Raw genomic sequence first — 15,167 nt, forward strand, 5'->3', positions numbered from 1 at the left:
TATGAATGAGACATGAGGATAATTTTGTCCTTAGCTGAGTTGTGGGTGGGATGTACAAAGATGGCATTTGTTTGAAGCCCCTACAAAACAGAACCTGTTTTAGGAAAACTCTCTCTTACAATGACATATTTGATTAGTTGCATGGAGCCTCTCTTTCCCCTTAGGGTAGTCTGGTATCTCCCCTTCCTCCTCCTTCTCCCCCTCCAACTCACTGCCATTAACACTGAACAACAACAACCAAAAGCCACAGTTCCACAGGTTGCCAATGCTACCAATATAGTATTGGCTGCAAGATGCCATGTTGGCGTTGAGTCTCCATCACCTTCAGGATGTGTACTGTCACCTGTTGTTATGTTCCGGCTTATATATCCTTTTGTGTCATTAGGGTATGGCTGGCTGTCCGCCATGATGCTACGGGGTGTCAGTGAAATGTTTAAGCTATTGTTTGTGGAAGTAGGTAAGTGCGGTCTGGTTGAAGGCGTTGGCATGACAGAGCCAGAAGAATCCTCGGTGGCAGTGGTTGTGTTTGTGGTAAACACTTGAGGTAGGCCATGTGTTGTTGGGGACTGAGTAATGTCACCTTCTGTTTGAGGAGATACTGGTGATAGGGTATTTGTCAGCTCAGTATAGGGCCAGGTTGTAGTTGTGTAGCTTCTTTGTTTTTTTTGTGGTTGTGTAGTTGTAGATGTATAGCTTTGCATAATTGGCTGAGTAGTTATGTACTGAGCCAAAGTTTTGATTGTAGTAGGAATGTGTGATGCTAAGGTTGCAAATGTAGAGCTTAACTGAGAAGTAAAAAGTCTAGTGTGTGCTGAAGTCACATCTGTAGAGTTTACTTGAGCTCTAGCAAGTGGTATAAGTGTGGTTGTAACTTTACTGTTGAGGTTTGTACTCTTAGCTAAATCTGTCTGAGCCTTGACGTTACTGGTAGTATAGGCTGTGCTGGGTGCCCACGCTGTGGTTGCAGGAGCAGTATGTTTGGTCGGAGATGTGTAGCCTGATGTGGGCAGACTGGAGAATACTGGAACTGTGGTGGCAGTAGGGGAAGTGAGCTGAGGAGGGGACACTGAGCCTGTTTGTGTAGGAAAGATGGAAGAGGCCTGAATAGAACTCTGTGGAGCGTAGGACGTCCTTTTGGTTGAAGCGCTAGTAGTAAGGTGTAGGGATGCGCTGGTAATATCGCGAGTAGGAATGGTTTGAGTGGACCTCTTCAGGGTTGTGGAATTCAGCCTTAGAGGAGAGGCTGGAAGGATGTCCTGGGTGCCCTGGGTAGGCTGGATAGAGATGAATAAGGGAGTGAAGAGGGGCAGGCTGGATGTATGTGAGGTGGCTGGGGCTGATGGATGTGTGCTAGTGGAACAAGCTGGAGGATGGCCAGTGCCGCTAGCTGCCACATGAGGCCAGTTGAACTGACGTTTATCAGACGTAGGGGGCTCGGAGACATTAAGCCTAGATGAGGCCTGATGAGGCAGCACTCGCACATTAGAGGTGAAATATTTCCCAAACACCAACAGGTCAGGATCCACACCTGCAAAGCATACCTGAAATCAGCTCCTGTAATGACCTGGAACACTTTAGTCTTAATGTATTGCAAGCTGAGATTCAAACAGCTAATGGTCCAGTTACCATATTTTAAACAAATCTAAAATACAACATTGGCATTTCAAAAGAGAGACGAGCTCATTAACACATTAAGATGGTATTTTATATCCAACGGAAAGACCAAAGTTATGTTGAATTACATATTAATCCATTATTAAATCTGATTTACAATGATATCGCCCACCTTTAGTAACATTGTACAGGATGACATTGCCCTTTTGTCGCAAGATACAGCTTTCCAGAGTTGGGCAGTGGAAATGAAAGCAGTTGACACTGTCTTGAGTGGTATTGAAATGATATACAGCCAGGTTACAGGAGACTGCGGGATCAGACAAACTAACGTGATGTTTCTGGTAAGATGAAGCGGACCGTAAACGCAGTTTCAAGACTCAAGTAAAAATCCGTTTTCCAGTTGCGAGATACATAACTTCGCAAAGTAAGGCAATACTTGGTTGGTTACTTTTTAAATACTAGAAGGACAACAACTGATTTACATCTGTTTTGAAATACAGTTATGGTTACAGTCACTGTTTTCTACACTGAAGTCTAGATGCAATACCTTTTAAAAACTTATCGAATCAATTTCGAACTTACAATTTCGTGTGAGGCAGCACGCCCGGCTGCATTTTAATGCGCTCTCTTCTAGATAAAACTCCAGAAGTTGCGCACCTCTGCGTTGGGAGTCGTTAATATCGATGTAGAGTCCTGGGAAGCGTCGTATCCAGCAGTTCTTATAGTAAGAAGTCGGGGAGCACTTGGATTCCGCGTAACAAATTAAATTTAAGATTAATAGTAAAGTCCATGAAACAATCATTGCGCGATTGGTTAGATGTCTCATTGAAGGGAAGTCGAATCACGTTAACGAAGACATCTCTGAAGCAGTCGAATCATTTTTCATATGAGATTCAGTGACAAAATTTGCGGACGGATGGCTGATGGTACAACAGGTAACAGGTGTCTCGCGGCTATGATAAGACTGCGCTGAACGTGCGAGCGCCAAGTTTTGGAATTCATCCCTAAATCTCGTCCCACGCCCACCTAACAGAATACATCACCAATATTCTCTATATGTTTTGCTATCCGACATGACTTTATGCAGGCAAACATTAAAATATTGAACAACATTAAGCATTATCTTGTAAACATTAACATTTTCTGAAGACTATATGTGATAAAAATAATTTTCCAATTATAACAGTACAACAGCTGTTATTCCATAACATTTTTAAAGAAAGGAAGTAGACTATCTCACAAGTTTTCACATATGCTCATAAAGACCATCAATCACAGCATTATCGGTCAGAAGCAAAATACTTTAAGTAATTTTTCAGCTGGACGGTTATTAGTTCTCGTGAGAATTCTACCCAGTTTCACAAGAAACCAGAGATGATTATTTTGATTTGAAAGTCTAGTTAAGAAAACATTATTATCAGTTTTTCCTGATTGCTTTTCACTTTAGAGCTGGAGAAAAGCAATCCAGAGCTGAACAGCACTGTGTTCAGGACCCTGGCACACCTATGTGGAAAACACTGCTGTGCAGTTGATATGGCAGCCTGGCTGCAGGATTTGCTCTTCAAGCCAGCATGAATCAACAGAGGTAAGCTCAGCAGCCAGCTTGAGCAGACCCAACAGCACGTTGGAGTTTTGCCATACTGTTGAGACTGAGCTTGGATGAGTGTTCCAAAGCACTGAAATAATGTATATGATTACCTTTTTTACTTCTTTGGTCAAGGTGTCAGATTATTTGGATCATTTGCATTGTGTGTGTGTGTGTGTGTGTGTGTGTGTGTGTGTGTGAGAGAGAGAGAGAGAGAGAGAGAGAGAGAGAGAGAGAGAGAGAGAGAGAGATTTATGGCTACAGTAGCTACATTACCTTGGAAAAAAAAAATTGTGTCAGAATGAATCCATGGTCACTTCCAGAAGCTGGAATATTCCCCAGTGGCCATCTCCCTCCTCCATGAGTTCTGTAGTGGAATCTCCTTTCCCTACACCTACACGTATTATGTAATCATTCACCTCTTCCACCTCCATGTACTCTCCTTCAAACTCCAGGGGTTCTCCCATACAGTAAAGCCTTTTTAACTGCACCTGTCCAAAGATGTGACTACAGTAATTTTTGTTTCTCTGAGTCATGTTTGTTGATTAAATATATCCTCTCGTCCTTTGCTGAGTTTTGTTATGCTGATTGTTGTCCCTTTTTGTACTCTCAGTGCCATTGTGATTGAGGCTGGTGATGTATTAATGGTGACGGGACTTGACCTGCCAACCTTCTGATTACTAGTCATGTACCTCAACTGTTGGGCCCTAAAATTATTCATTCAGAATAATCTTTGGCTCAGTCAAAAATGATTACAGTTCTACAATCCAAGAAATCTGATGCATGTCAATATAGTTCAGTGTAGTCTTAATGTAGTTTATTACTTTTTGTGATACAGTACATTGAGTTCAGAACCACTGCAGCTACATAGTAGATAGTTGCACCCCAAAACAACTACCTACTATTTGTTTGGTTATTTATTTATATATGATTATTTTTTGTTAAGCTTCATGCACGAAGTGCTTGGAACCCTATTGTATCTTCTGGAATTTTTAAAATTTTTATTTTACTTTGCTAAAACGCAACGTGCAGCATAGACCATTAGGCCCAGAAACACCAAACTTCGCAAGAAGGTGCCAAAGGCATGAAATGACTCAGGCAAGTAAAAGGACCTTTACTGTCCTGAAGGTGGCGCTATAGCACACTATTTTATGTTTTTGTAATTTTCTCCCACACTGTAAGGTTTAGACAAAATTATACTTTCATTAAATTCCTTGGATCAGTCCAACAAACCAATAGTACAGCCATTAATCTTCACCCACTTACATTTTTTTTGCTACAACAATAAATGAACAATGGCCCTACAGTCTTCAGAATGGACTCTGGGGATCCTTAAGGACTGAACTGAAGAGATCTACTATTGAATGTGTTGTTTTGTAGTAGAATGTGTACAGCCAGTTCCCCTTAATAAAGAGTAGGCTGGTATGCAAATTTGTATAATGTGTTTAGCATCTTATTGGTTTTTCATATTGCATCGTCTGAGATTTATGTTGTGAAAGCATATATCTGTTATATCTAAATATAGTTAGGCTACACTGTCATTTAGAGAAGCAAAATATTATAAAATCATATGCCTCATAGCTCTTTGTTTGTCGTTTGTAAGATGGTTGTAACACAAGTGGCTAATAATCAGCACTGTAACACCATGGTACTTATAAGTTTAATTTTTGTGCGTGATTTCCGAATGCTATATACCACCATCTTCAGTCCACTAGATGGCAATATCGCTATACATCCAGGACCGAGAAAACGCTTACCAGTCCAATCATTCACACGCGTTCTTTTTAAAAAGGTCTTCCCTTTCAGCTCAAAAACTAACAAACCTATTATGTTTTTTTCAGTAGCTAAATTTGCTGATGTTGCACTAAGAGTTTAAATTAGCGAACACTTTCCAAAGGCAAAGAAAGGTCCTTTTTGTTTACTAAATTAGAACGAAGTCTATAGTTCTAAATATTGTAAAAGAAATGCTTGCAAGCCCTTTTTTTTTCTTCCTGCCTTTAAGGTAAGAATGAAAAAGTATCAAATCAGTTCAGAGGCTTCCACACTTGCTTTATTTCTTATACCAATTTGCTATTTTGTGGATTCATCTTCCTCACTGACACAGACAGACTCAAATGAAGGAATCTATTGTCAAATATTGATATGCACAATTCCATGTTTATTTCCCAAATTTTCCTTTGTGCAGACTCATATTGGAACAGTGGGGTCTTTTTTTTTTTTTTTTTTTAAATTTGTTTTTTTGCGTCTGCTTCTGTAAATGTAAAAGAACTCCGGTGGAAGTTCATTCAGAAAAGAACATGGCATGCTTGATTTTCTCCCACGTTGTACATGACCGATATTACATAACAGACTGGAATCAAACAGTGTAAGCCAGTGTTTTCCAGCTGTGTTCCAGAAGGCTCTGCTGCACAGCACATGTTCATGGTTCCCCTGCTCTAATGCCTCTGACTGAGCTGGGAGGGGCTTGACCCTCTGCTAACAATGGGACAGGCAGGCTTGAGCAGGAAACCTCATCACTGTGCAGGAAGACCTACAGCACTCGTCTAGTTCCTATGTTTGTTTGTTTGTTTGTTTACTTACTTGTTCATTTGTGTTTCAATATCTTTATTAATGCTAAATTTTGATGTTTGTCTAAAATTGGCTAAAAGAGAGCCAAAATATCTTAAAAACAATATTATTAAGAATTGGACCAAATGTAACTTCATTTCAGTGTAGAGTACCCTTTTTTTTAAAATCTCCAGCTTGGAGTCTGTAACTGATGTATACATCTCTGGTCACTAGGTGACCACCAGTTTTGGCGCTACCCATGCAACCATGTAAAAAGACACCATAACAAACACTTTAGAGTAAAATTAGATTAAAGAGGACGAAAAAAACATCTTCATGCAAAGTCCTGCCATCATAGGTTCCATTATACAAAAGAAAAACACAGAGATCACAAATGCCTGTCACACTTGAACAGTGACTTTCCACCATTTTATAACATTCCATTTGTGGTTCCGATTCCAGAGGGTTTCAGTAGCAAAGCCTCTCCTGTCTGTGCCTTGGGACAAGCAGTGCCATTGGGTCATTCTGCCCCATGTCCTCATCATCCCTGACTGAACCGCGGGAGGCTGGGACTGCAGTCAGTAGGGGACGCTGCGGTGGTGCTGGTTTGAGCTGTAGTAGTAGTAGTTGTAGTGGTAAAAGTAGGGCTCTGGCCTGGATTTGGGCCTTGGTATCAGTCTTTGACCAGTCTGTAGATGTGATGCTGGGCGCCATGCTCACTGGTTGATACTTCAAATACATATGCCACACATAGCAAAGTCTCCAGTGTGTCCCTGTTAGTAACAACCTGAGACAGACAGTCAGACATGGATGGAAAAGGAAAGACAAAGACAGACAGACATGTGAATTTGCTTAGTCTGAATATCATGACAAGTGGAGTTCACTCTCCATAGTTTATTTAAAAAAAATTACATGAGCAAGCCTTTAATCTGTGATGCGATAAGATTCTCTATGCATTGCATGTGTGCATGCATTCTCGCCTGTATTTGTGTCACTCAGCATCAATCTGGTCTAAATCAGACCACTGAGAACACATTCAGGCCCATGAGTGACTCTTCTATGCTGCTCATTTGGAGCTCAGTAGATCTTTGTCCCAAAGTTGCAATGAGTAGGCAGTGGCCAGTACAGTGGACACCAGTGTTCTAGAACTGTTGTTAAAAACACACTGTTGCTGTGGCAATAGCCTAATTTCCATCCAGCTCAATGCACTTCTCTTTGCCTGGCTGACTCAGGGAGTCAAATGCCACACTTAAGGGGTTAGTTATTGATGAAGTAAAAGAATTCCCCATGGTGCTACAATATTTGCCTCTGGCAGTATATTCATCTTTGCCTCAGCCAAGTGGTTCCTTGAAAAGTCTGCATTGTGCTGGTGTAGGTACAATACAAATGGCTCTGTATTTGTCATGCACAAACACACACATACACAGGCACATTATTTACCTGTAGTATGGTGAAGTTCTCCAATACACTGTTCATCATATATTTCTCTGGGAGATGTTTGAGTTTATGAATGAAGTTGATCATATATTCACACAGAGGGGACCTGTGGATTCTAAATACGTATCGCCCGTTTTCAAACCGTGCATACTCTGTCTGTTGAGAGACAAAGTGGAAGAGAGAGATATTCCTCATTTTGGTAAACCTAATCAGAAATCACATCAGGCTGAGTATAAAGGTTCAGATATATTAGCCAATGTCAGGTAATGTAATTCTTTTGTGATTCATAATGGTTTATACACCTTGAATAAATAGGTGCTACAATCCATGAGCCTCAATGGATCTTTTATGATGTGACATCAAATTTGATAAAAGATCTCATTACAGTAATGTCTGGCTGCAGATAGGTGCATCTCTGCTAACCTGCTAATCTCAGTGCACCAAAGCCACTGGCAATATTGCACTACATTTTTCTTCTGCTACTTCTCCCGTCGGCTCTTACCTCCACTTTCTCCACCACCTGCTTGCCGAAAGAGCACACTTTAGTGGAGGAGGTGATGATCATGTTGTCAGAACTCTCGTACTGGCTTGAGACACCATAGAAAAAGCTACTGTCATCCTGGAGGTTCACGCTCAGGTCCGCCTGCATCAACACAAGGGGCTTTAATGATTGCAGAGCCACTGTCAGCAATCCCATATGCAAGATCTGCTTTGTAGTGCAACAGGTGCACAGTGTCCTTTCAGCCAGGCATCATTCAGACACTGGGGATTTAAATGGAGGCAATCAAGCACATCTCTCTCCATGTTTTCGCAGTAACTGTTTTTGGGTGTGATTTATATAACACCCACCAGGGTAAAGAACAACAACATCTTCTGTCTATAGGCCATAACTTCAAGGCACCCTAGCCTGCTAAGCAAAGATTTGCACACTGTCAAGTTAGGCCTCAGGTTCTGTCAGACTTATTACTTTGTCTTTTCTTTGCTTTCATCCAGAGTGATGCACAAGTGTTAGTTGGAATTACAGTGCTGATTAGCATTCCAGGAACCATTAAGTGACCTGCCTTTAATGCAGGAAGACCGCAAAGGGATTGCAATTAGGAAAGACAAGGATATTAATTCAAGTCTTCCTTTAGTGCCTAAATCCTACTAAGGCCCAGCAGTCTTTTTAACAGCATCGGACCCTTAAATATTAAGCTTCTGGCAGCAAACTAATTTCTTTATGGCTACAGCAAATCTTGCCAGCATGGAACATACCCTGCCTAAACATTTACATTAATGGCATTTAGCTGACACATATCCAAAGCAACTTACAATTATGACCAAGTATAAGTTGAGGGCTAAGGGTCTTGCTTAAGGAATACTTGGCAGTAGTGAGGTTTAAACCAGCAACCTTCCAATTATAAGACAAGCACCTTTACCACTGAGCTACCACTACCACTGCCCCCAAACATACTTGGTCCACCAACCCAGCCTGCTATACACCACATACCACCTGACTGAATTACCTCAGATGACTCTGGCTTAATTTAACAAGAGGAATGTCACAAATTACATCTGGATAAATGAAGTTTAAAAGCTATATGTTGATGGAAATTTCAGTAGATTTTAGAAGTTACAGTGGTCGTGGGGTGAGGTGACCACATATTTGGTCATGTTCTCTGCAGGTCTGGGTTAGGAAAGCCATGTTCTTGTCTTAGCCCTTAACAAAGCAAACAGAAGGCAGGTTCACCTTTTCCCCCCTCTCACTCCCTGCCTCCTAATGCCCCATTATAAGCCCCTGTGCCACCTCTCGCCTCCACCCTCTCTGCTCTCGTCCCTGTCCTTCGCCCTCCCTTATTCCCTCATTTATCTTCATTTCTCAGCTGAACTCGTGCTCCCCCGCTCTCTCTCTTTCTGCGAGGGAATTCATCCAATTACAATCAACATCCCGCAACGTTGCAAATCGCATTACGTCGCCTGGCTCCCTGTGTAACAATTTAGCACGGCCGCCTCAAATCCGATTCCACCAGCACTTCAAAAGCGTGAGGTGATCCGTTAGGACACTCCCGCGGGGTGCAGTGCGAGACAGCGGCCATAGCTGGTGTGGAAATTTAATCTAGAATGCCATAGCTTTGCAGGACCGCCAGGAGGCCTGTCAGCGTTGTCATGGCGACCTCTGCCTGCGGACGCCCAAGTCATGACCCATACTTATAAGTTTATGGAACAGTGCTTATTTATGATAAGATTCTTGGGGCCAGCTTTCTCAACAAAGCCTAAAGCTAGCCCCAGATGAAATACTGTCTGTGGGTGTTGCACTTGAAAATCCTTTTTAGTCTAGGGCTTAACCCACATTGTAGCCCAATATGTTAATCATGTATTTGTCTCTCTCCGCGCACCTACTCTTCTCACTAGGGAATATCTTGTGAGGTCATAACAATAGACACTTTGAAGAGTGGAGACCCCCTGAACAGCACTTCACATGGCTATAAAGTTTTTTTAAACATTTTTTTTAATCAAAGTCTAAGTTGCACTGCAGATGTATTATTAATCAGATACGTACTTAATTACAATTAATTAGAGCTATTAGTGCTTTACAAAATGTATTTAATACGTTAATACTATATAACATTTATGATGTTGTTGTGTTGGGGTAGGTCCACTGTGACTTCAGCCACAAAGTGAAGTGATGAAACAATGCTCAGATTAAATCTATCTATCTATCTATCTATCTATCTATCTATCTATCTATCTATCTATCTATCTATCTATCTATCTATCTATCTATCTATCTATCTATCTATCTATCTACAGGCTGGAGGGCTCTATAAATAGGTGGGTGCGTGTGGTGTGGGATGGTGTAACAGTGAGGGGGACAGGTGGCAAAGCTCAGATTTCGCCACTGAAAGAGTAGACCCTGTCACTCTCCCCAGCTCAAGGCCCTGGAGATCTACATCATCAACAGCTCATTGGTCTCTCAGCTTAACCAACATAGAGAAAACACTTTTGCACTAACACATAACCATTCTCCACTGGGCTCGAATGTACTTAGCAAACAATATATGGTCACATGTCAAAATTTCAGAAGTTGCTGGAACACATTTCAATTACAGGTGGTCCAGAGGTTCATTAGGTTCACCTCACGGCTTCCACTAATTCATGTCTGAAAACTTGTTCCTTCCTTTCTGCATTTTGCAAATCTGATAACCTGATAACCTGATAATCGAAATCAGACAGAGCAGAGGAGAGTACCAGCTTCAGCAGTGGCTCAATCCTATCAGGAACCTCAGCACTTAGGGGCCCAATCATTGACACATTAATGGTTTTTGATTGATCTCACCCAGAACTTGACAAGGAAGAATGCATTTGCTGGCCCTTTCTCAAAGAGTTCCTTCAGCCCGCCTTTCTTCTCAGGGAACTTGTCGTAGATCTGCCGGATGTCCACAGCCTCCAGATAAGGATCAGAAAACGTGGGGTTTGACTGACCAATGTGCACAAACAAGTGCTTATTAAACTGCGCAGAACACAAAGGACAGATGAGAGAGTAAAGGAACTAGTAAAAAGAGAGTAAAAACATTCTGTATATGATAATTTGGCAATTGTGACTGAGCAGTGTGAATTCTTTGGAAGCCTAACACATCTAACACAGCAGAATGAATGTTCTCACATTTTCTGGATCCTGCGGTTGCTCTAGAAAAGCAGAGAACTCCAACATGCGCAGCTTGGAGCTGGCAATACTTCTGCCCTGCCAAGGAGGAGCACTAGGGGACATAGTCAGACCTGATGTGCTCTCGTAACCTGAGGAGTAGAAGCAAACTTAGCAAAGTGATATATTTTTTATGTCTCATAAAACTAGTCTGAATACCATACAGACCTGTGATAGGTGGACCTGTGGTTTGCATGACATAGTTCTGTTGTGAAAATGGCTTGATGCTAAATGGACAAAACAATCACATACTTTATTTCCAAAAACTCTATATTTCTTACATGTCAAACTTTATTTTGTGTTGTGAAACTGTGACTTACTCCTCTGTAGGTGCAGGTTGACCTGGAATTGTGCCATGCCAAAACTAAAAGGAAAAAACGTGATCACCATTCATCACTAAACAAATAAGTTACACATTGTACAATGTCTCACTGATGACAGTTTGGCCAATGAAAGCTTTTCACAAACGTTTGTTCCCCAGATATTCACTTCTCAAGCATCCACCAAATATCACTAAACTCTCAGTAGGTGGTAAAACAAGAATGCTGTTTAATTCCAGTTAACTTCTGTGACTGAACTCACCCCACCAGAGCCTGGGTAGGGAGGTCGTGGAAGTCCCTGCAGAGCCATCTTGTTCTGGAAGGCAGTAGCAGATATGATCTGAGCTGATGACATGTTTGCCATGCTCTGGAGGGCCTTGTCTTTGGCTGCCTGGTCCTGTCCAAAAAGAGAAGACAGTGGTGACATCACCAGAAGACTAGATGACACCTCAATTCAATTAATGGGTGGCAGTAACATTAGAATGAATTTCAAATAATGCACTTAATGCTCAATGTTGAAGACTAACTCCGTCATGTAGAGCTTAAACCTTCATCTGTATTTATAACTTAATTATAGTAGATACTAAAAGGAGGAAGCTTTATGTAGTAACAGTGCCACGTAGTTGAATTCACAGTAGTATTTTGAAAATATTTATGTTTATGGATCTGAAGGATCTTGTGTTCTGAAGAAGGTTGCTGTTTGTGACAAGTGATTCATGGCCTTTTTTCAGAGAGAAAGGTTATGCCTCTTGCTGAATGGGGCAGTCTCTGGGAGGGGGAGATTCAACTTTATGGCCCTGGCAAAGTGTGGCTAGTGCTGACAACCTGCCTATTACTCCTGGAGGTCAAACCAAGAACTAGAATCTCCAGCATTATGAAATCCCAGAGCTATCCTGGAGAAACAAAAAGTGGAAAAGCACCGCCCACCGGCTGCAAATCCTAATCATTAGGCATGAACAGGGACTTCTAAAAAAACCAGAATTTATAAGGAGTTCTACCTTTTTAAATGAATTATTCTTTCACTAAAATGCTTAACTAACAATAATTTTAGAAGCAGTGCAGACTGCTTCCTTTAGCCTAGATATGGCCAGCATATGTGACACAAAGACGCAAAGTCGATGGCTTGGCTTAGCAGCTGTGGAGTCCTTGAAGCATGACAAGCCAACGCATTCTTCTGCCTTGACTGGACCAGCCCTGCAGGCATAGCTGAAATATGGGCATGTGCGTGTGTCTGTCACTGCTCTCAGTTTCAGAAATGCATTTAAAAGGCCTGTCAGTGGTAGCCTTGTGACCAGCTCCAGCTCTGACAGCTGGGCCACGGTGGCTGTCAGCCAGTGGGAGTGTAAGGCAACTTTACCTTGTGATGAAAGACATTAAAGAGTGAAAAGATAGGAACTGCAAGAGGTCAAACCCAGCCCTCCTATGCTAGGTCAGAGGGTTATAAAATGTCTTATTACACATTAAGTATGCATGCAATAAAACTGATGAAGTTAGTTACAGTGTGAAGAAGGAGTGAAAATTTGGTAATGGGTGATCCATCTCAGGAGGGCCACTACCTTCAGTTTCACCTGTATCTCCCGAGCCTTCCTCCGCGCTAGCACCTGGATATGACTGGACACCTACACAAAACAACACTCTCTGAGTCAGCTGCTCAAATTCAGTACATATAACAGTACACAACAGATTTATCATATCAAGGAAAAAGGCTGATGCAGCAAAACCAGGAGGTAACATTTATAGCAAGACTGAGCACATCACTTATAACCACATACTTGAAGGAAATTTAAATCTGATCTGACAGTCATGGAAAGATAATTGCCACATTAAGAAAGTGTTGCGGTATAGCTAGAGTTGCTTGTTCTCTCCCACAGCACCAACAGGCTACACTTCTGTAACGTGAGTAGATCTGAATATTCTGAGTAACTAGGGTTATATGTTATACTTACATTTCCTATATACCCAATATTGACATGTATATTCACTTTTTGGGAAGTTTGTTCTAATTAATTCAGTTTTTTAAGTGTTTGATCTCTCTTTCTCTGAAGTCGTATCTCTAAAATCAAATTCCAGCATTCCCATATCCATCCTTTCCTGTTGTCTCCTTCCCTGAAGAGGAGGGGTTAGGGCTCTTGTTTATGGCCAGCTCTGGATGAGATCAAATACCAGCAGAAAAGCGATCAGATTCCTGACCCCTTCCAAACTCCAGGCAACCGGCCCAGGCGTGCCCCTGATTGTGACCTTGCGGTCTGGAAGAGGACGGCTAGCTGTTGCCCTAACGAGCCAGGCTACGTGAGGTGCTGAAGAGATACACCGCTATTTGATCCAGCAGCATCTGCATGTGGGTCCTAATGCGGTAAATCACACAGCCAGACTCTGTTTCACCGTGGAGGCTCAAAGGGGCCAGATTTTCACACTCCCTCTGCATTGTAGCTGGGACTGGAATTAAGTTTTTTTTCAGTTTGTCCATTCAATTGCTGACTTTTCATAGGTTATAATGAAGTCAGCATACAACAAGATGCATGCTACATTGAACACTTTCTCACCTGCTTCCGCGTCCGCGTTTTTCCTGTTCGTAGTTTGATGTAGCGTGCTATTAGCTCATTCCGTCCTAGCAAAAGAAGCAAGATTCAGACTCTTAGCATGCTGAATTCTGAGTGTTCCCAATTTCAGCCCGCATTACACTAAACCAGCTGAGCAAGCGATATGATGCATTCTAATACCAGTGTCAACTGAGATGTGTATACCAGGCCCTGTAGAATATGATGTTAGAAGCAGATGGTATGGCAAAGGTATGTCAGTAGTTGTTGAGGAAGTAGATATTTAAAGTTTAAAAGTTTATTTAGCCAAACACATCATAACATTCCTTACTCTCTTGGCTCCATTTTTTTAGTTTGTGTGTGGGGGTTTATGTTTTGTGCTTTGTCCAGATGAATTTTAGTGCAGGTTGCAGCATTATTGCAACTGTTTATTTGAACATGATTAGATAAGATTAGAGCTTGGGCATCTGTTATAGTGTAAGCGAGACACACAGAGAGAAAGTGGGATAGAGGAAGAAAGTGGCTGTGTGTGCACGTGAGCGTGTGTATGTGCATGTCTGAATGTCTGCATGAGAGAGAAAGAGAGACATATACAGCACCAGGTTTATGAAGCAACCCTGGCTCAGGGAAGCTGTATGGTAGGTGGGGTGTGTGTCAATGTTTATGGAATATGCCAGTACTCCTGCCATAAATCTCAAGGCTTGTTTCTCCAGCTGGGCTCCAGTTACCAGTTAGGATGGCTCTCAGCACTAGTCATGTGGCTGCAGGTCCTCACAAACCCCCTCTCTACCCTCAGCAGCTCTTGAGTGTGTCACGCCCATCTACTTGCCCTGTAGGTCTTCTTTATGGTGAAAACAAAGCCATGACGTGATCTAGGGAAGATAATCGGGCTGGGAGAATGGCCTCAAAAGTTCTATATTTGCATGGGAGTTGAGGGGAGGTTGGCGTGTCTGGTGGCTGGCACCTCCTTTCACTGATCAGAAAACAGTTACCCTATTGACAAAGGTTAACTCCCAATGACGAAGATTAAGATTTGGGTAGAGGAGACTGCTCTTAGACTTATGGGAGACTCCCTCTTGTGCTGGTGACAGCAGTCGGCTAAAGGGGTCTGACTGAGCAAGGCGAAAGGTTCCCAGTGAGGTTCTGCCAGGCAATAAAAGTGGCTGGATTCAGCTTGGAGATGATTCCACCTGGCAGGGCTTTTTCCGCTTTGAACACTTCTCTAAAGCTCCACAAGGTCTCAGGTTCTATTAGAAGATGTTTGCATAAGTGCCAGTTTTCCACGACTCAAACTTTGATCCCTTATGATGATGACAATGTGCCAGACTAAAAGCAGACTGTAAATCTTTCAGGCCATTGAAAAGCTTTACAAGTTGTATACAACAAAAGGAAAGGAAAGATACAGTTCATTGAGCTACGATTGAACACTGTAATTAAGATTTAAT

The 15,167-nt window shown here is 42.0% G+C and overlaps 2 protein-coding genes across 6 annotated transcripts in view; both read right to left on the reverse strand.

The window, feature by feature from the left end:
- Positions 1-4: 4 nt before the first annotated feature.
- Positions 5-2,725, reverse strand: mansc4 (MANSC domain containing 4). Its single transcript, XM_027019953.3, has 3 exons — positions 2,197-2,725; positions 1,787-1,921; positions 5-1,528 (listed from the first exon to the last, which is right to left on the reverse strand). The coding sequence occupies exons 1-3, from the start codon at positions 2,438-2,440 to the stop codon at positions 81-83; spliced, it is 1,827 nt and encodes a 608-aa protein (XP_026875754.2). The 5' UTR covers positions 2,441-2,725; the 3' UTR covers positions 5-80.
- A 2,611-nt stretch (positions 2,726-5,336) lies between these two features.
- tead4 (TEA domain transcription factor 4) overlaps positions 5,337-15,167 on the reverse strand; it is a 17,324-nt gene continuing 7,493 nt past the window's right edge. For 3 of the 5 annotated variants that reach the window (XM_081712268.1, XM_081712267.1, XM_027019957.3), the window contains exons 2-11: positions 13,729-13,793; positions 12,742-12,804; positions 11,448-11,582; positions 11,186-11,229; positions 11,034-11,092; positions 10,827-10,957; positions 10,500-10,673; positions 7,686-7,826; positions 7,187-7,339; positions 5,337-6,533 (exon numbers count right to left, since the gene is read on the reverse strand). In XM_081712268.1, coding sequence (XP_081568394.1) covers positions 6,420-6,533; positions 7,187-7,339; positions 7,686-7,826; positions 10,500-10,673; positions 10,827-10,957; positions 11,034-11,092; positions 11,186-11,229; positions 11,448-11,549 — 918 coding nt within the window. In that variant the 5' untranslated portion in view covers positions 11,550-11,582; positions 12,742-12,804; positions 13,729-13,793 and the 3' untranslated portion in view covers positions 5,337-6,419. The remainder of the gene's footprint in view (positions 6,534-7,186; positions 7,340-7,685; positions 7,827-10,499; positions 10,674-10,826; positions 10,958-11,033; positions 11,093-11,185; positions 11,230-11,447; positions 11,583-12,741; positions 12,805-13,728; positions 13,794-15,167) is intronic. The other 2 variants (XM_081712269.1, XM_027019956.3) reach the window with 1 other exon arrangement.

Source organism: Electrophorus electricus, chromosome 4 (genome assembly GCF_041902795.1).
Source record: "Electrophorus electricus isolate QZ-2024a chromosome 4, ASM4190279v1, whole genome shotgun sequence".
NCBI lineage: Eukaryota > Metazoa > Chordata > Actinopteri > Gymnotiformes > Gymnotidae > Electrophorus > Electrophorus electricus.

Bases quoted from the DNA above. Each gene is read 5' to 3' on its own strand.
- mansc4 (XM_027019953.3), bottom strand. From the start codon at position 2,440: ATGAGACATCTAACCAATCGCGCAATGATTGTTTCATGGACTTTACTA. The intron at 1,922-2,196 runs GTAAGTTCGAAA...CTGATCCCGCAG, and splicing joins GTGCTGCCTCACACGAAATT to TCTCCTGTAACCTGGCTGTA. The intron at 1,529-1,786 runs GTGGGCGATATC...TATGCTTTGCAG, and splicing joins CCTGTACAATGTTACTAAAG to GTGTGGATCCTGACCTGTTG.